General features: G+C 43.1%; 1 protein-coding gene across 1 annotated transcript in view; it reads left to right on the top strand.

Annotated features, from left to right (window-relative positions):
* slc49a4 (solute carrier family 49 member 4) overlaps window positions 1-21,888 on the top strand; it is a 75,294-nt gene that overhangs the window by 30,063 nt on the left and 23,343 nt on the right. Inside the window, exons 5-6 of the mRNA XM_080498683.1 lie at window positions 2,999-3,107; window positions 14,812-14,879. Coding sequence (XP_080354809.1) covers window positions 2,999-3,107; window positions 14,812-14,879 — 177 coding nt within the window. The remainder of the gene's footprint in view (window positions 1-2,998; window positions 3,108-14,811; window positions 14,880-21,888) is intronic.

Here is a 21,888-nt window from a genome sequence, read left to right on the forward strand (position 1 = left end):
ACATGTTAGATTTTGTGGTGACGGCTTGGATAATAGCCATTTAGTACCATAATGAGGATGAAAACGTAGTTGAGACTATTGGATTTACTTTATGTTTCAGTGTTACTCTATTTTTAAGGTTATTTTAATGTACTGGGTTCATGTCTTTTTGGTAAAACACTATTATTTGCCTTGTGACTTAATGGTGTTGTATAAATAAACCTACCATACCCTAACCTTCAGGACTCATTAACACTACGTTCTCAAGTGAAATCACAAAACGTTTTTTGTGTTTTAATAATAATAGTTCTTCTGCACATGCTCAGTAGAGACAATTGGAACAAAGTTTCTTTCGTGGTGTCATGACTCCCAGTCCATATTTTATTTATTTAATTTAATTTTGACAGTCACCATAATAACAATCCAACTTGGCAGTTTTATTTTGACAATCTTGGCAATTGTTATTACGGTTAATAACAATCCAACTTGGTCATTTGTCCACGAGAATGTCCGTGTTCTACCAGTGTTGATGTTTATAGTGTTTTGTTCTCTGTTGTATGTGTGTGTGCTTTCATTACAAAAACAACGAGGCTGCAACAACGAATCGATAAAATAGATTAAATTTGATTATTTGGCAAGTGTTGGCAACGAATTTCATTATCGATTCGTTGTGTCGCGCCATTTATGCACCACTCGTTCGCTCTCTTGGTAACATCAAAGTTGCGGCGTGGCACTCAAGCTGCCCGGCTCACTGCCGGAGCGCGCTCCAATAGGGGGAGGGGGGGGGGGGACGTCAACGGAGCACGCTCAGATGCGGGGAGACAAACAAAACATCCAGTGCAAAGCGGAGGATGTAAACAACAACAGAGGATTCCTAAGGTCTGCCGCCCCGGCTGAGATAACGCAGCAGATTTGGCTCTGATTAGTCTTTACCTTACTGTTCCATACCTCTCCATACCGCTGTTTGACCTTGCAAAAATATAGACAATTTCATTCCATACACTGTGACCAGTGTAAATTTAAAGGTTATTATAGCAATGTTTTACCAGTCTGGTCACTCAGGATGAAACTGGACTGTATGTGGTCACTGAAGTACATCAAATCTGATTTAATAATTATCTTGTATACATATTATATACATGTGTATATAGTGTATACATCTTTGTATTGGTTATGTGCTTTTAAAAAATCATAACATATTTGATGTTTGGTTTGTTCAATATCAACTGGTACTTCAATTTGAAATGGTTTTTTTTAACCGATTCATTGATTAATCGAAAAAATTATCGACCGATTAAATGAATATTAAAATAATCGGTAGTTGCAGCCCTAAAAACAACCAACATCTTAAGTACATTATTTTCAGTGTTTCTGCTGTTTTCATGTAAACTGACATCATTTTCAAAATGTTGCCATGTAACTGTGAAACCTTTCTGAAACATAAAGGCAAAAACAATGTTTTTTTATTTGCCTCATCATGTTGACGAAGTCTAAAATTAAATGAACAGTTTAACTCAAAAGAGGTCCTAACATAAGAATGGGATGAAACACGGAATGTAAAGTTCAACAACAGTTTCATTGCACCTGAGGCAAACCATTGAAGTATCCAGACAAAGGCAAATAAATAATAAAGGTCTCTGTGTATTAAAAAAGGCAGAATAAAAAGAAACCCCATCAATGAGTCACAGGACTTCTTCACCTGCTGCTAAACTCATTTCAGAAACAGAACTCAAACCAAAAATGGGACCACCTGCGACCTGCAGCCTAAAATAAAACAAGAAAAGTCTGTATTGTAGTAACACCTGGGGGGGCGGACCCTTACACCTGCTGAAGAAAGGAAAGAAAAATCTGATCCAGTCATCGTTTTACAGGGTTTTCAAGGTTGGATAAAGTTTTCACAAAGGCTCGTGAAATAAAGATGGCACACCTCGCAACTGAAATAGAGAATAATAAAAAGACACAATTCACTTTTATTCCATAGTTTTATGTGAGGATGTGGAGTGCAATCCAAAGGCATTCAGGCAAATTTCAAGATTGTGTTTGATAATTTATAAAAGTACTTCCAATCTCCACCTTTTGTAAAAGTGCTGATTCAACCTTTTTACTTCTGAAATGTACTCAAGTACAGAATTGGGGGGGGGGGGGGGGGGTTCGTCTCTTTAATGTGTTTACACACATTGTAACTGTTGCTTTTGTAATATTAGGTCATTTTAGACACAGAAGCTTAATTATTAATGATAAAAAAGAGCAGGGGACTCAGACATAAGGCCTGGAAGAGGCTCAGTCTGGCCAAACCACCAAACTAATTCATATTAGTGGAATCCTTTTAGTGCCAGTGAAGAAGTGGAATTACTTCATTTTCAAATCCTCTATGTGGCATTTGCGCTCAATTTCTTCAACTTTCCAACTTCATGGCATTATATAGAATCAAACTTGAAATAATGATATTAGTAATTATAATGGTCGTAATAATGCATTTCATTCATCTCTTTCTGTACAACCAATTTCAATGATGAGTCTTTGTACAGGTTATGAAAAGACAGGAGTTATTTTCACCATATTTGAAATAATTTAAATTGTTCTTAATGTCAAAACTAAATGAAAAATGACATAAAACTATAATTCTAGTCTTTGTCTTTACGTAAGAATTACTCTGTCACATTTTAGCTCTCTGGGAGTGAAGAGAAGTTTATTTGTTGTCCTTACTATGACCAAAATGTATTTAAAAATACAACAGTAATGCAATAAAATACACACATTATAGACATTGAAACAAAGTAAACAGATACAAGATCATAGATTAGAAGCAACATTGATGAGGGATTAAAAGTCTGAAGATGATAACTCTTCATGTTTATGCCGCGCATACTCTGGAGGATGCAGGGACATATTCCGCATGTAAACACTGCCCCTCATCCATATTCACAATTCTGGGAAAACAAAACATGGTCAGTTTAGCTGATAAGATTCTTTTTGGAAGTACAGCATTGAATCACTAATCTGGTTTTGTTCCACTTAGCAACCTGCGGTTCCTGATGATTGCGCTGGCCTATGCAGTCCCCACAGGAGTGATCGCCGGCTGGTCGGGAGTCCTGGACATGGTCCTCACCCCCGCTAAAGTCAGCCAGGTGGGCACACGCACGCACACTGACGTCACAGTTACACGAGCTGCTGGTTAGGGGGCGCTGTCACCTGAAACAAACACTGATCAGAGAGGACGTAAAGAAGAAACACGGCTCATCGATTGGTCCAGATCGAAAGAGGAAGTCCTGCTGCTTTAGCCCGTGGTGGCTAGGCTAGTTAGCTCATGGCTAATGGGTAGCCACAAACAAGTGATATATAGTCTTCAGACCAGGTATCAATAAGAGTCTTCCTCACTATTTCTTCCTCTCTACTCCATGTCTGCCCACGACATATTTTACACATTTTTCTTTCTGCATGTGTTTCTTCTGAATCGTTTGTTTGTTTACTACCCAGAATGCATTGAGCGCTACATCACGTCCTCTTGCCCCACCCGCTAGAAGGATTGTCTGTCGCCCAAACAAAACGTTTTAACGTAGGTGGGGCTTAGAGCTCCGCAGATATGTGACTTTACAGTCGCAACAGCAATCTCAGCCAGGCGGCAGATCTGGACCTCATGAATCCTCAATTGTTGTTGTTTACATCCTCCACTTTGCACTAGTCGAGCTCTTACCCGTTCCATGGTCCCGGGTACCCCGACAGAAGGGTAGTGGAAAAGCGACCGCCTTTGGAGCGGTTGTTGTTGGAAAATCACAAATTCTTTCGGTGGAATCCCAAACCATAACGGGCTATATCTGTCCGTTACCGCACTTTTTGTGCGGTGGAAATGGGACTTTATTAAACCTGCTTGTGTCGGTAGTTTCTGCAGCACTACCTGGAGCACGTTTATTGTTGTGGTTATTGGGTGACATCACAGACTGCAGTGGAGGGAAGTGGGGCTGATGACATCACCGTTTTACACAGATATGCGTCTTTGATCGGCCACACGTCAAAGTTGAGCTAGAGTTTCAGAATTTCCCTTTTCTGGAACCCGTGTTAAAAAAAAACCAAAACAAAAATGCCGCCTCATGTGGATGACCGGCCAAAAACGCTGCGTTTACGTAAAATGGCGTTCTCGTGGGGACGGGCGCTAAATCACCTGAGTCTGTTGGATTTTGGTGACACTGAACTCACTTATGACACCGGTTACAAGACCAGAAGACTTTACTGCCCATATCTTATTAAAACAGCTTTTAGAATCACTGCTCAGGCTTTATTGTACTTTTACAGAACTGCATTCAGGCATTGGGTCTTTTTTAAATTTAAGAATATGGACTTGTTTGTTATTGTCTTGATTTAATTTAGCCGTATAGAGGGTATTCTCTTATCACATGAAAAAGATCAATCATTTTAAACACAACAGCCACGACAACTGAAATAAAAATTTGTTTTTCTCTTCAGTGTGCAAATGTGAGTAAGCTGCTTTTCGTGAGCTGTTACAGACGAAGCCAGCATCGCCACTGCTGAACACTTTAGTTTACAGTGCTATTATTTGTGTAATGTGCGTGGAGTGTTGTGGCTCGTGACATTTGTGTGTGCGTGCACAGATTTGTGTGCCTGTGTCAAAAATATATGAGCATGTGACCCTATTACATGTGTAATACAGTTTGGTCTTGTTAAAAAATCTTATTTCCACTTTTAGGCTTGTGTGCCTACATGGGCCTGCAAATATCTGGCTTTACCTTTGTCTTCTAGACTTTGCTCAACTTCCTTGACAGAGATTGAAATGGGGTAATTTTTTCCCTCATCGTCTACTGTCAGGCTCATGGTTGTCAGGCTGGAAATTGTATTGTATTAGTTTTTTTTTTTTTGTCTCCTTCACTAAAAAGCCTTCATAACATCGAATCAAATCAAACTTTATTTATAGAGCACTTTTCAAACAGATATACATGCAACTCAAAGTGCTTCGCATAAAATAAAAATAGAAAAAATATAAATAAAATCTAAACACGCACACACCCACACCCACCCACACACGCATACACACACCCACCAACCCTAACTGCCTGTAACAGAGTATAAAAACTGATAGAAGGATGATATAAGAATGGCATGTCTACAGTAGAGCTTTATGATAACAAATAAGAAGAAATTAAACCCGTGAGTCCAAACTGAGTGTGATTATAAACCCAATTCATGGAATGAAGGTGAAAACTGACATTTACATGCAAAGCATGCTCCGATCAGGTTTTCTGCTGCCGATCACTGATACCGATCACATGGATTGGCTGCAAATGTTTCAATTTAGTTATGATGAATGCCATTCACCTTAATTTAGACAAAAGGATGGTTTCACTTTTTCAAGAGAAAAAATACAAAAACCTTATAAAGAACAAGTGAAAAACACTTAAGATAACCTGCTATCAGTAACACAATCTTTAACAGATTGAAAATATCAAGGCTCTCAACAGGTTGAATAGTGAAAAAAAAAATCTAATAAATAAAAGGCAATATATCTCAACACTGCCTGAATCAAATAATGACAAAACAATATAATTTCAAAATAATGAAAAAAATACTTAATGCTGACCTTTCTTATAATTTACAAAGGAAATGTTTAAATCTGCATCAATCCAGTGACTGTTCAACTCAGCACTGACAGAGGACTGACGTCTGAGGTTCACATATCAGTGGTGACACTTACAGAGGATGAGAGACCTTCTTTAAGGAGACATTGGAAGTGACAGTACACTGTGTGGAGCTCTGGAGGGGCTACGTCAGTACACTGTGTGGAGCTCTGGAGGGGCTACGTCAGTACACTGTGTGGAGCTCTGGAGGGGCTACGTCAGTACACTGTGTGGAGCTCTGGAGGGACTACGTCAGTACACTACGTCAGTACACTGTGTGGAGCTCTGGCAGGACTACGTCAGTACACTGTGTGGAGCTCTGGAGGGACTACGTCAGTACACTGTGTGGAGCTCTGGAGGGGCTACGTCAGTACACTGTGTGGAGCTCTGGAGGGACTACATCAGTACACTGTGTGGAGCTCTGGCAGGACTACGTCAGTACACTACGTCAGTACACTGTGTGGAGCACTGGCGGGGCTACGTCAGTACACTGTGTGGAGCTCTGGCGGGGCTACGTCAGTGTACTGTGTGGAGCACTGGAGGGGCTACGTCAGTGTACTGTGTGGAGTACTGGAGGGGCTACGTCAGTACACTGTGTGGAGCTCTGGAGGGGCTACGTCAGTACACTGTGTGGAGCTCTGGCAGGACTACGTCAGTACACTACGTCAGTACACTGTGTGGAGCACTGGCGGGGCTACGTCAGTACACTGTGTGGAGCTCTGGCGGGGCTACGTCAGTGTACTGTGTGGAGCTCTGGCAGGACTACGTCAGTACACTGTGTGGAGCTCTGGAGGGGCTACGTCAGTACACTGTGTGGAGCTCTGGCAGGACTACGTCAGTACACTACGTCAGTACACTGTGTGGAGCACTGGCGGGGCTACGTCAGTACACTGTGTGGAGCTCTGGCGGGGCTACGTCAGTGTACTGTGTGGAGCACTGGAGGGGCTACGTCAGTGTACTGTGTGGAGTACTGGAGGGGCTACGTCAGTACACTGTGTGGAGCTCTGGAGGGGCTACGTCAGTACACTGTGTGGAGCTCTGGCAGGACTACGTCAGTACACTGTGTGGAGCACTGGAGGGGCTACGTCAGTACACTGTGTGGAGCTCTGGCAGGGCTACGTCAGTACACTGTGTGGAGCTCTGGCAGGACTACGTCAGTACACTGTGTGGAGCTCTGGCAGGACTACGTCAGTACACTGTGTGGAGCTCTGGCGGGGCTACGTCAGTGTACTGTGTGGAGCACTGGAGGGGCTACGTCAGTACACTGTGTGGAGCACTGGAGGGGCTACGTCAGTACACTGTGTGGAGCACTGGAGGGGCTACGTCAGTGTATTGTTTACATCCCGGTAGCACGTAGTGTGGCTCCAGGTGAGAGAGAGTCAGCAGAACCCGGTGTCTTCCACCACTGAGAGAGGCTGGTTATCTAGTCCCATGAATTCTATGATTTTGCTGGTTATTTGCTGAGCCTTCTGACGTCACGCTCATGAGGACGAGTGTTGCCTAGCGTGGGCTGTGTTAATCGCTGTCTGACTGTCGCTGTGAGCCTCCAAAACTCCCGAACTCCGTCAAGTGTTTTTTCTTCAAATGTCGGATCAAGGTTGTTGTGTTGAAGACTTAACATGGCAGGTATTTTCAACTTTACATCACTCTCACAGATATTAAAGTTCCACACGGCCGACATGTTTGTTGTTGATGTTTGCAGCCGCGCGCCTGCTGTGTGAAGGAAAGGGGGCGGGGTTTTTGTAGTCGGAAATGAAAAGCATTAATCGGCAAACGCCGATCATGTATTTTCCACGGAGATCGTTCGATAATTATCGGTGGCCGTTCGATGGGAGCACCACAAATACTGATCGTATTACACATCTACACATATTGATATGAACAAATAAATCTGTGTATGTGTATGAATATGACTGCAGAGGAACATACATCAGTCCACACACAATGCTGCACAAATCCTCCAGCTCCTCTAATAGCCCCGTTTGAGTTGTGTGGTATTGGGGAGCAAATTGCAGCCAGGTTTGCGGGGAGGTGTTGTTAGTGTTTCTCTTAGAGCACATGTGTTGGAGAAACCCCTCGCTCTGCCTTTAGAGAGCCTGTTACTGTCCAGATGAAGCTCCTGAATGTCACACTATAAAAAGCACGCGTTTAAAAGTAAATCAGAAAAAGGTGAAGATGTTGAGGAATAATTAATCCCAGAGCTGCTGTATGAACATTGAGTGCATTTCAGTGCCGGGCGCCTCCTGACAGCTGAACTTTGCTGCAGTGCTTTATCGACTCGTTCAGAGCCGCTTGTGAATTAACTTTAGAAAAACACAGTCTTTCATCATATATAATAGTTTGTGTATTAAGAAATCCTCAACAAAACACACAATGTAGGGACGAGCCGATACCATTTTTTAAAGTACGAGTATGAGTACTAACCTTTAGCTACTTGCCAATACCGAGGGCAAAAACGAGTACGAACCACATCCGAGTGTATCAGTCATATTCTAATCACGTGTAGCATGTAGCATCACTGCTGTCTAAGCAACAAAACCCTTTAGCATGTAGCATCACTGCTGTCTAAGCAACAAAACTCTTTAGCATGTAGCATCACTGCTGTCTAAGCAACAAAACCCTTTAGCATGTAGCATCACTGCTGTCTAAGCAACAAAACTCTTTAGCATGTAGCATCACTGCTGTCTAAGCAACAAAACTCTTTAGCATGTAGCATCACTGCTGTCAAAGCAACAAAACCCTTTAGCATGTAGCATTACTGCTGTCTAAGCAACAAAACCCTTTAGCATGTAGCATTACTGCTGTCTAAGCAACAAAACCCTTTAGCATGTAGCATCACTGCTGTCTAAGCAATAAAACTCTTTAGCATGTAGCATCACTGCTGTCTAAGCAACAAAACCCTTTAGCATTTAGCATTACTGCTGTCTAAGCAACAAAACCCTTTAGCATGTAGCATTACTACTGTCTAAGCAACAACCCTTTAGCATGTAGCATCACTGCTGTCTAAGCAACAAAACTCTTTAGCATGTAGCATTACTACTGTCTAAGCAACAACCCTTTAGCATATAGCATCACTGCTGTCTAAGCAACAAAACTCTTTAGCATGTAGCATTACTGCTGTCTAAGCAACAAAACCCTTTAGCATGTAGCATCACTGCTGTCTAAGCAATAAAACTCTTTAGCATGTAGCATCACTGCTGTCTAAGCAACAAAACCCTTTAGCATTTAGCATCACTGCTGTCTAAGCAACAAAACCCTTTAGCATTTAGCATTACTGCTGTCTAAGCAACAAAACCCTTTAGCATGTAGCATTACTACTGTCTAAGCAACAACCCTTTAGCATGTAGCATCACTGCTGTCTAAGCAACAAAACTCTTTAGCATGTAGCATTACTACTGTCTAAGCAACAACCCTTTAGCATGTAGCATCACTGCTGTCTAAGCAACAAAACTCTTTAGCATGTAGCATTACTGCTGTCTAAGCAACAAAACCATTTAGCATTTAGCATTACTGCTGTCTAAGCAACAAAACCCTTTAGCATGTAGCATTACTACTGTCTAAGCAACAACCCTTTAGCATGTAGCATCACTGCTGTCTAAGCAACAAAACTCTTTAGCATGTAGCATTACTACTGTCTAAGCAACAACCCTTTAGCATGTAGCATCACTGCTGTCTAAGCAACAAAACTCTTTAGCATGTAGCATTACTGCTGTCTAAGCAACAAAACCCTTTAGCATGTAGCATCACTGCTGTCTAAGCAATAAAACTCTTTAGCATGTAGCATCACTGCTGTCTAAGCAACAAAACCCTTTAGCATTTAGCATCACTGCTGTCTAAGCAACAAAACCCTTTAGCATTTAGCATTACTGCTGTCTAAGCAACAAAACCCTTTAGCATGTAGCATTACTACTGTCTAAGCAACAACCCTTTAGCATGTAGCATCACTGCTGTCTAAGCAACAAAACTCTTTAGCATGTAGCATTACTGCTGTCTAAGCAACAACCCTTTAGCATGTAGCATCACTGCTGTCTAAGCAACAAAACTCTTTAGCATGTAGCATTACTGCTGTCTAAGCAACAAAACTCTTTAGCATGTAGCATTACTGCTGTCTAAGCAACAAAACTCTTTAGCATGTAGCATTACTGCTGTGAAAGCAACAAAACTCTTTCGTAGGTATGAGCCGGATAGTCGTTACAGACGAGTATCCGGTACGGATAAAGCATTTATGAGGAGTATGAGCGTGATACGAGTAAAAGTCATCAATATCCGTGCTCATGCTAAAGGAAAATCGTAATTTGGTAACTGACTATCTTCACGCTCTGTGATTGGCTCGTCACACACAGCGCCTGCCCCCCCCCTACACACACATCTCTGCAGCCAGAGCTGTACCCCACTCTCTCTCACACACACACACACATTGCCCTCTTCAGTACTCCTTAGGTTTTCTTCAGTTCGCCTCTATTTCGGTTTGTATGATATTTAAAGTTACTGGGTGAACTTGTTTCATAATGTACGCGGTGCATTTGACAAGACGGAGCTGAAAACGGCTTGTGTCGCGTCGGTCACTGCCTCCACTCTGGTTACGTTTTTTTTTTTCTTTTTCTTTTTTTACAATCTGCCTGCTCTTAGTTCGGTGGTGTAAAGTCAATTGGAAAACTTTGCTCATACTGAACGCGGTGCTTTTTAGAAGAAGACGGTGAACAAGGTTGACATTACTTCCCTGTTTGCCACCACTGGATGTTTACATGAATCACCAGGTTCACACACATCATTAACAAATAAACAGTGTTACAGACCACTTACACACACATAACTGAACACACAAAGTAGCCTATATTAATATGTTTATTGTATCTGGATGTTCATAAAAATAAATCTAATATTACAAATTAAGCTTTATATACTGTATATAGTATATAGTTTTCTATATACAGATATAGTATAGATATATAGTTTTTTATATCCAGATACAGATAGTGGTGTACTTGCTCATCCCTACTCTTTAGCGTGTATCATCACTGCTGTGTAAGCAACAAAACTCTAGCATGTAGCATCACTGCTGTGTCAGCAACAAAACTCTTTAGCATGTCGCTCGGCTCGGAGTAAAATCCTCCTGAGTCACTGAGCAGTCACACTCCTGAGCGACATCGGGCTCACTCTGCTGGTCCAAATGTCTCTCGTGATGAAGTTGCTGGTGTCGCACAAACTAACTTCCTCACACTTTGTGCATACTGGCTCTGTGCCGCCGGAGCACACACAAGTCGCTCGTGTTCTATTGTGTACTAGTGGGGGCTGTGGGTTGTTGGTATCGGTATCGGTATCAGCATCAGTATCAGTATCAGCTTCGGTGCATCCATAACAAAAAGTTTCCATTTACTGAGGTTTAGTGTCTCTTTTTGTCAAGTGTATTCCTAATACAGTAGGAACTGATGCAAACTGGGTGGTTTCCATCTTCCAGAGAAATGAAGATATTTCCAAGGTTATCATCAGGCAGCTGCCGCCAGAGAATAGACGTTTCTCATCACACCTCCTCTTTATATGGAGACATTGTACAGCACAGATCAAACTGTCCTCAGATGTCATCATTATCCTGAAGGTTTCTTTCTGTTCCAGAGTTTTCACATTCGTTAACCCTTTTATTGGCTCACACACGACGTGTGGATAGTATAAAAAAACAATGAGAATCCAGAGAAATGGAACATATAGTACTCATTACCGTGAAGACGGCGGTACAATCCCAGATGAGGTACAAGTGTCAAACATTTTCACCCAGTGATATTGAAGAACTCCCACATGTTTAAAGTTGAACTTATCTTGAGGGGAAAAAAGAGCAGAAGCACTCACTCGCACAGTTTTCCACAATTCTACAGCGATTGAATGGAAGTAAATCAAAGCGGCCTCCTTACTAACGGCGCGTCGCAGTGACGAAGGACTGAAGATGTTAAATGCAGAGCTTTTCCTTTCTGTTCGACTCTGGATTAGAAGATGTCTGTTCAGAGTCGAGTTTAACTGTAAAAAAAAACCCAACAACAATCACTTATTTATTTATTTATTTATTTTTGCCTGACCCTATCAAGTGTAAGGGTTTTGTTGATTCTGTCAGAAACAGCACACACAATGCTGTTCTGGAAGCATTTCTTAAAAACAATCAAAAAGTCATCTTTGTAGGCCTTTTTTTTTCTTTAATGAAAAGAGAGTTTGTAGTATTAGTTTGGTCTGTTTTTGTTGTCCCTCACTGGGATCGCTGCAGGTCAACACACTAAATAGTGATGGAAACGACTTGTTGTTTATTTTGCCGCTGTGGGCTGGCAGGGGTACCCCAAACAGATCAGGTCGTGTTCGAGAGTGGACTGTAACTGTGTCACTCTGTTGTCATGACATTTGTAATCAGAGCGACGGCCATGTACTCGCAATGCAAGTCTGCAAGTTCGTCACCAAAACGCAACACTTCAGTAGTCTATTGTTCTTTATATCTGAAATATATCATCCATCCATCTGCTTTCTGGCAGTTCATAAGTACTCATATCGGTACTCCTTATTGGTATGAAGCTAAAGGTTCGTACTCCCCCTTTATAAAAAGTGTTATTGTTGAATCCTTGAGTCTCGCCCTGAAAGAGCAACATAGATCAGAGGAGATCATAGAAAGATCAAACCACTGTTAAAAGTGACTGCAGAGTTCACATCACTCAGGTTCCAGTTTTATGTGGTGAGTGCCTCATGGTGCACTTATTAAAAGTAAAGTCTCTGAATGTATTTCTACATGACTCAGCTTCTGCTTTCACTTAAATAAAAAACGAATGCAAATAGCCGAATTGGGCAGTTTCCTGTAATGGAAACAAATCTCAGAGGTTCTTCTGCTTTCAGTTTTGTCTGAAATTGGGCATTATTTTGAAAAAGCAGTAAGGCTACCGTGTGTGCCACTTCATTATTGTGACATGGAACTCTCCACTGTGATTGTTCACGAGGCGGCGGAGTGTGACCGCAACAAGAGCTATTGAAACACAGAGGAAAGTCGAGAGTAGAGATGGACAGACTGAAGCTGAGGTGCAGAATTCTTTCTTTGGAAGTGAGATTGTATAAAAGCCCTGCACCTCTGGAGCTTGACTGCCCACTGTGTGAGCTCAGTGCTGGAGAAAATCTGCTAAACACGCAGGCAGCAGGATGGAGCGCCCGGCTCAGCAGCACTATAATGAGTGCGTCCTGGAAAACAGGTGCTTTACTGTGCTCATCAGTCAAATGTAGTTGTTCATTTAATGGAGAGCCATTTAGAATGCACTGAACTATATGGCTCATTCAATGAGTCCTGCTTCTTTTAGTTTGATTACCCTTTTTTCCCCTTTCCATTACAACACCACTTAGACAGCCCTGAAGCATCTTTTAACTTCAACGGAACACACGCTCTGCCTTCAGATAGACACTTGTAGCTATCAAACACCGTGGATTTTCTGGATTACATGAATTAACTGAGATGAGGTAAAAGCTTAAAGATAAAGATTTGTGACTGTGGCCTAAGAGACTTGTGAAATAAGATTGAAACAAAAAAACGGTGTCAAAACAAACACTTCCAGCATGTATATTTCTGGCTTTTCGAGGCTTAACTCTAATCGGCTTCAGATTAATGACACAATCACAATATAGCAGACATGACTGAGCTGCAGATCTTTCTTTTATTAGGCTTCCGAGCCACTAAGATTACAGAAGCTAAGTAGTCCTTCTTCCTCACGTTAAACACAGTTATTCATATGTTTGCAATTAAAGAGTTCGGGAAGGAATTTGTGTTCAACTTCCTAAAATATTGCATATACTGATGTGTCATGACCACTAGGAAATCCTTCAAGTTGAGCTATTCACATTACATCTGTTTAAAAAAAAAAAAAAAAAAAAAAAGACATTTCACACAAAGGAGGTTATGTGGGGGACAATTTCGAGCCACTTCAGGTCTGATTCACAAAGATCCTGTATCAAGCTGATAAATTGCACCCACAAGCAAATTGATTGTGCTTTCAGTTTGCTGATGATTTACTAAAAATAGCAACACCTGCAAACAGGACTATTCAAATGAAGGGTTTGTGGACAGATCTACTGGAAATTATATTGTTTTCTTGTTCATTGTTTTGCTTTGTTTTCGCTGCAGAGTGATTGAACGGTCCACCAGCACAACATGTTCAGTTGGATGAGTGACACGCATGTTTTCATACTGCAACCATAGAGAAATGCTAATATTTTCAGAGGTAATGCATCACATTGTGTATCATGCATTAGGTATAATTAAATTATCACAAAACAACTTTTTTTTGTTGTTTTTTTTCCCTTCTTTTCTTTCTTTAACAAGTTGGGTCTGTAGATGGAAAGGCTAAGATTTGGGCTCGAAACTGTAAATTCCAAAATTCTGTCTGGAAGACGACCTACTCTCCCAGCGAGGCACCCGGTGCTTAATTCTCTAGAGATTTGAATGTTTTTGGTCTTTTTAGAAGGTGCAGTTCGTCCTGCTGCTCCAAACTGCAACCAGATCGAGTGTCCCTTTCTGATGATCTCCGACTGTCTCAGCCCACACAGAACATTCCAGAGTGTAATCTACATCCAATATAATGGCATTTTGGCATTCATCACTTACTAAGCCAAAGTACATTTTGCATTTAATAACTTTGATTGCCCACTTTTCTTCATTATGGACTTTCTTGACAGGTTGTTTCAGGGTATGATTAAGCAAAAAGCATCAGTTCCTGCTTTGGATTCCTCCGCTTTCCCTGTGTCATCTTCCATCTGGTTAGATTTGGTTGAACGGGAGTTATTGCTCCAGGAAGATTAATAAGAACCATTCACCTTCATTGGCACTTGGAGGAGTTTTCGTCTGGGTGTCACTTGGTGATTGGTTGTTGGTGTGACATGTGCTTCACTTCACTGGCGGCCGTGTGGCTGTGACGTCCTTTCTCTCGAGGTTAGGGGCAGATATTTGTGTTGGCATTCGCCCGCGTAAATGAGGAAGGACAACCGCATCCTCTCTCTCTTTTGCCCATGCAGCACAGGCACATCTGGTGATTTAGCAGGAACGAGTGATTGATAGGTGTCAGTTGCTGAGTGGCCGCTCTGTCTCACTCTGTCCTCACAGTCATGGACTACATGTCAAACAAGGACTCGCCTCAGCTTCTTCACTCCTCTCTTTCTACATAACCCACCATCTCACTTGTTTCTTGTTTTCACACAGGTGGACGCCGGCTGGATCGGATTCTGGTCGATAATCGGTGGTTGTGTGTTTGGAGTGGCAATGGCAAGGTGAGTTTCCTCTCATCTTTTTATCAGTAAACCAATTAGAATATCCACCGCACCACTCCTTCCATCATTTGTCCTGGTCGTTTGAATTGCTTCACGTTGTTGCAATATTAATGTTAAATGATGTTCTGTTGGTTGCCCTTCTTTTCCTGATTTGAACACACAAAAGTTAGTTAGAGTGAGCTGGCATGTGATTGGCATTCATACATGTAAACCAATAAGAGTGATTGTTTTTTACTGCATACATGCCAACACAGTTTTTTAGAAGAGGGTACAACTTCTAACTGCCACACAGTTTTAAAACACTTTCTGATGCCTCTCTACCGCCGACATGTGGCAGAAGGCTGCATGACAGTTAAGTAGCCTTGTAACCACAATTGCGCTCTGGTGCCGATAATCAACGGGGCAGGTGTGTAATGATGAGCATGGTATGGCAGAATACAAAGTTGCATATATAGCGGCACTATTTTATAATCTAAGGTTTTTATGTGTATTTCCTGCCTTGAGACTGTTGGAAAATCATTTATATGTCACGACCTGATCCTTGTTGAAGTGATCTGCAAAAGAAGAAATTACATAGAACATGAATAATGTTGATGATTATGAACTTTATACATAGTTGTAAATAGCAGGAGGTGTTGCACCACAAGATGTGGACACTGGACGGAAATAGGGAACCACTGGACTGCACAGAAGTTAAGATAAATTGTTTGCATTGATTAAGGTATAGTTCCAACTTGAGTTAAGAGAATAAAGACGACGATGCTTTTGTCCTTTATCTGAAAAATAGACAGGTCTGTTTTCTTGCAACACTTCAACACCATCAGTTTAGGGGATATGTTGTCAGAACAGCTCGACTAAACATATTGCTGTGATGTACAAAGGCTTTCTTTACCTGACAGTGTCAAAACACTCATCCTCTGTTCTCTTCAATAGCCCGGTTCAGTCTGTGCTTCCTAGCCAATAATGTAGATGAAGTATCTTTGAATTTTCCCTGCAGCAGATCAGATCTGTTCACTGGGAAGCTGCACTGTTTGTAAATGTATTAATAACTAATAAATATCCTGTCAGGAGCAGTGGGGAGTTGACCTAAGGTAAAGGGTGGGGGTGCGTGGCGTGGCAATAGAGCGAGTGGGGGAGGGACCTGATGCAAATGCAAGCGCCACTTTACCTCCACTGATGGATGAGGGGACGCACCGCCAAGACAAAGTGTGGAGTCTGCAAAAGCGAGGGATCCATTCCTGCTCTGGTGGATATACGTTTGTCTCGGGATGAAGCCCAATCAGCACTATCCAGGCAGGCCCGGTGTTTTCTTTAAGTTGTAATCAGGGAAATGAGCCCATAACTCCCACTGTTAATCAATGAGGCCGTTGGCAGCGGTGGATGGAAGTATATGTAAACAGAGCCGTTGAATTATTGGTGTTGATTACATAGTCTGTGAGTCAGTGGAGGGATTGATTAGTCTTTCTCTGGTGCGACAGTTGGTAGTTAAATCAAATTCAGCTTTAACAAAGCCCGCCCCTCCCCCACAACATCATTTGATTCATTTGCAGCTGCTGAAAGGTGCTCAATGAGTTTGGGTTTATTTTTGGCAGCGATCATGTTGATAACACATCTCAGACTTTTAAGATCAAAGACTTTCTGAGCATATCTTGAGATATATAGGCTTTTATAGGCTCAGCGATGAGCCTGCAAGGACATACACCCCTCTGGTCTACGTATCCCCACTTCTGCTAAACTATTCATACCTCGAGGGGATGAATTGCGTCTACCTTAGGGCCTTCAGGCCATTCTGTGTTGAAACATGCTCATCACATGTCATCTGAGGGGCAGCGACATGATCACCCAAGGTTAAGCCAGACAGCTTTGCCAGTGGTAATGTAATCATTACAAGACCCCACTGACTCCCACTGTTTGCCAGCTGCCCATCAACCAGTGGGTGCGGGGACCCCTGCAAGTTCGATCACAGAAACCACTACGCACAGCCCCGGATTGCGAGCCCAGACGTCTGGTCAGTACCTCAGCACATCCTCGGCGTACCAGCGCTCCCGATCACATGCTGCCGCGCCTGCAGACGTTGTCCTTACTGCATCGGGCTCATCCCATTTTGGTCAACCAGATGGGACCTGGTGTGACCAGACTGAATGGGGTGGTCCCCCCCCCCCCCCCCCCCCCCCATGGGCTTATCCTTTCAGCCGTGCCTCAACCCAACCAGGGAGGCAAGTTTCCAGCGGGACCACTTGGAGGTAAGGACTCACTGTGATTTTACTGGGGCCTGGTCGGCTCTTGCCCATGTGAGCTTCCAAGATATTCCCTGTTCTCCCACCCCGAGGGGCAGAGTTTCCAATGACTCATTGACGTACCCGGCCGCCCCCACACTTACCCCACCTTCAGGGTAAGAACCTGTACGCGTCACGCGGAATTCCATGAGACCATGACAGACGTGCTCGACCCATGCAAATCTTGCCTTAGCAGGGCTCCCCCGGTCGCCGAAGCGGCCAGGACAGGAGTGGCGGCACGCTGACAGTAGAAAGCCGGCAGCCCCCACACCACACCACCCCACCCTGGGTCGGGCCGAGGCGCACAGATACTACGGTCCCCCGGAGAACCGGCAGCCACGCTTGTTCCACGTGTACGATTATAAAAAGCTTCTCCTAGGTCGCTGAATGGGGCGACGGGGAGAGGGGCACAGGGAGGCAGACCCCAGGCGACCACCCCAAGAGGAGTCACTGGCTCTTTCAGCCTACTGGCATTCCGAGTTGATATGTGCTCATCATGTGTAATCATAGGTGCTGCGACATGATTCAAACGAGAATACCGGGTGGCTTCGGCTTGTAGTAATCATTACGAGACCCCACTGACCCCCATGTTTACCGGCTACCATCAGCCAGTGGGTATGAGGACCCCCACGAAGTTGGTTCACGCAGAAAGTCACTTAGCACGTCCAAGGAGTACAAGAGTGCTCTGCGGCTCACCAACCTCACGAACATTGCCCTTTGGCTTACTGTCACTCGTTGCGTAATCATTGCATGTTGACTGCTTTTCCCTGGCTCCTACCGGGAAACCTCTGACCTTCACACTTCCTCCTCCGAAAGCAGCTGAGATCTGAGACACAACTGGTCAATATGGGGCAACTTTCTCCTCAGCGGACTTTTGTAGGGTGTCTGTCTCTACATTGTATCTCACGGTGACATCAAGGATAAATATCGTGCCATCTTTCGTGCACACCAGGTCGGGGATCCTGAGGCCGCCCTCAGGTGTCATCACTCGGAACTCGCTGGTCACCTTCCATCCGGTCCATTCCGCCTCAATGGCCAAGAGGTCACACATCTTGTGGTGCCGGCGTACCCGGCTTCCCTTAACGAAGGGACATTACCTCAAGATATGCGAGCAGGATTCCAACCTTGCCTGACAGTGCCTACAGGCTGCTCCATCCTTAGTCTGCCCTCGGGATAGGAATTCCCTGGTTGGGTTCGTGCCCACCCTCAGCACCAAGCCTGCAATGAAGTGCCTCTGCCTGAACCCAGCTTTTACTGGATCAAACAGCCACAGGTTACTGATCTTGTCACCTCGAAACTGACTCGCGCCCACACCCTGGACTTGCAGTTCTGACTAGACCTTGTTCTCCTCCCATCTCCAATCCTTCAGGGCCAGAGAGCTCTCAGCAGCATCGGGACTGTTCTCAGTTCCCAGACAAGGAACCTCATTGAGGTCCTCGACCACCAGTTACAACAGCCATTGCCATTTAGATCTCTCTACTGTCCTGACAGTCATTTGTCTCATCCATTGGTCCTTGGACCTGGACGGCCGGTGTATTTGTCTTGCCTGTATTGATGGGATAAGATCAGACAGCTTCACGATGCACAGTCCTCCGTCTTTGTTTCGTGAGTCCATTGCACGTCGACTGTGCCAAATGGAGCCACTACTTAGCTGCCTTTCTCACCATCCCATTGAGGGTGGCCAGGGTGGTAGTTCCTATACCGCATATTCCTCTATAGTTACTCCCGCTACTTCACCATCCATTCATCTTCTATCCCGCTGATCCAGTTCGGGAGCCGATCCCAACCTACTACACCCTGACGAACACAGGGGCAATTTGGTATCGCCAATTGACCTCACATGCATGTTTTTGGACTACGCAGAGGAAACCCACATACATGGAGAGAACATGCAAACGCCATACAGAAAGAGACTTGAAGCCACAACCTTCTCGCTGTGAGGTGAGAGTGCGAACCACACTGGATTAAATAGAATATTGACATTATATAATTTCAGTGACTTCATCGTGAATACATCTCGCAAGGTACATTTTATTGATATCATATTAATATTTTCTGATACGATAAGACAATATCTGCAAACAACTTGCAGATTGACAGAATGTCTCAGCGAGCATCCAAGCACACTTTTGCCACTCTGATATCTTCATGTACTCTGAAGTTGAAGGTAATGTGCAGCTACTCAGATTTATTGTCTCATTGTGAGAGGCTCTGATTGTGAAAGTTAAAAATTTCTCCTTTGATGGATGGGGGACGATTTAGAAAGCTTCCGGTTGGCCTGGTTCCCAACCCTTGTTTTTAATGTTTGGAGCTCATCCAGATTTCCTCTAAGAAAGGCTGTGAGCGCTTCTTTTTCTCATTTTTAACTTTCTGATTTGCATAATTGTTACAGGGAAGCCAAACATATCGGACGCACCAACTTTCACCCTTATACAAAAACTAAATCTATCAAAATACAAAAGAGTTTTCCTGATGTGTAGTCTTTGAGCCCTTGACTATATATTCAGTATATATGTATTGTAGTCTCATATAGGCTTATTTGTATGTGTGTTTTCAAAGTTGATTGAAGCACCAAAGCAAAAGTATACCAGATCCCATGGAGGTAAAATGACAAACCACGTCCACCTCATCCATATACTTCTATATCAAACTTTTTATTTCCATGAATCTAAATGTGACTACGGTCCTGTTTTCTGCATCCTGCGTTTTTCATTTCATGAAGTTCTACATTTACATACGAACGTTTTGAAAAACAATGTCCGTTTACACTGCAATAGTTGAAATGCTAAAAAATGGTGTGATTAGTATGTTTGGCCACTTGTGGGCACTGTTGGTTATAATGAAACCAATCACACACACACAGCAGAGAAGAAAACACTATAAACATCAACACTGGTAGAACACAGACATTCTAGTGGATAGTCCACCAAGTTGGGTTGTTATTACGTTGACTGTCGAAATATAACTACCAAGTTGGGTTGGTATTACGGTGACTGTCAAAATAAAATCCCAGTCCCAAGAGAATCTGGACTGGGAGTCATGATGCCACAGAGGAAATTTTGTTCAAAAAGTTCCACCTTGGGAGCTATTTTCAAAAGGTTGCTATTCCAGTGTAAAATGGTCCAAAAACGACTCTTTTCCTGGATTTATCTTTTTCACACTGATGACAAACGTTGTTTACCAACAGGTTAACATTCTTAGTGTTATGACTGCCATACTGAATGAACAGCAGCGTTGCAGTCAAACTCACTGATTTTATCAGACATACGTCTCACAGTGCAGCAGCTCATAAAACTTAAGCTGCAGTCTGTTGGAGCCTATAGTCTCTGCAAAATGACTTTATTTCCATTCACCAGTGATTATGATGTTCCCCTCGATCCAATGGGGCGAGAGGTCTTCAATGAAAAGTATTTTACCACAGCAGACAAAAGAAATAACAAAGCATTTTCCTCTAATTTTGTCTCAAAGTTTTTCCATTCACTTAAAGCTGAATGTTCCCTCTACTGTCCTCCCTTTCTTTATCAGCTTGCAGCAACGCGGTGCCATTACAGTCCATCGCCGTAAAGCTTGTGGTAATGAACCAAGCAGAGCACGATCTTTGTCCCGCATCTCACTCACAACCCCAAAGATGCAGGAATATAAAGTGGGAATATAAGTAATCCCTTGTCAATGCTGAGGTGGAAAAAACAAATCTTTTGTGCTGCAGGTGTTGTAGTTTCACATTTCAAGTCGGCCATTCTCCAGCAAGGCTCATTTTTCGAGAATTAGCACTATGCGTGTGCCAGAGGGAAGAATAATGCCGGCTGGAAAACACTCTATCCTGTGCCTTGGCAGCGGATCGTTGAGTGGCAGGGACCCTGATGCTGCAGGTTCAATTAGCGGCGGCGGACGCTCCGAGGCGTGGCGCCCATCACAAAAACATTTGACAAACAATCTGGCATCTGCTTAATTGTGTGGCCCAGACAGACATTGACTGGCTGACAGTGGCAGAGTGGTTTTCTTTCTTCCCACAGAAAGAGAAGGGTGGAAAGCACAAGTAACAAGCGTCACTCGTTATCTTCCCATTACAAGCGTGGAGAAGAGGAGGGGCGTGAGAATGAGGTGGCACAAAACAGAACCAGGTTATTCTCCTCCACATCACGGAGGTCTGAGCTCAACAATACTCCAGGTTAATGAGATGAGATGGAGCTAACACAAATCAGTATCAGCCACTGTCTAATTTGTTTTGCCTGCAAACAGGGACAACCTGCGACTGCATGTTGGTCACCGTATTAAACCGTCTGTTTAGATATTTGCGGCATGTCCCCCGACTCAAATGTAGACAAAATGATAATATCATACTAATGATGATATTTCATCATTCCCTACAGGCACCAGAGAGCAGAAAATGAAATCTGATTCTACATGACTTAAACGATGCTATCTTTATGACCAATAAATCCTGTTAGAGCAGTGTAAGAGATAGGCTTTTAATTCTGACATTACCTCATGAGATGACATGACCCTCTTTACTCATTGAGCAGTCTAATAGTTACATTACAGCAGGGCCAGAGCTGTATTCTAATATCCATTCAGGAAGTGTGGGTGTCTGTGTCTGTGTGTGAATGGGTGAATATGATCAATAGTGTAAAGCACTGCTCAAGCAGTGGAAATTTGCTATATAAGTGAAATCTATTTACCATTTTACCATCAGTTGTGCTTTTTTTTGTGGGAAGAGTACCAGAGCTCAATAT

Source organism: Blennius ocellaris (assembly GCF_963422515.1).
Source record: "Blennius ocellaris genome assembly, chromosome: 6".
Lineage (NCBI taxonomy): Eukaryota > Metazoa > Chordata > Actinopteri > Blenniiformes > Blenniidae > Blennius > Blennius ocellaris.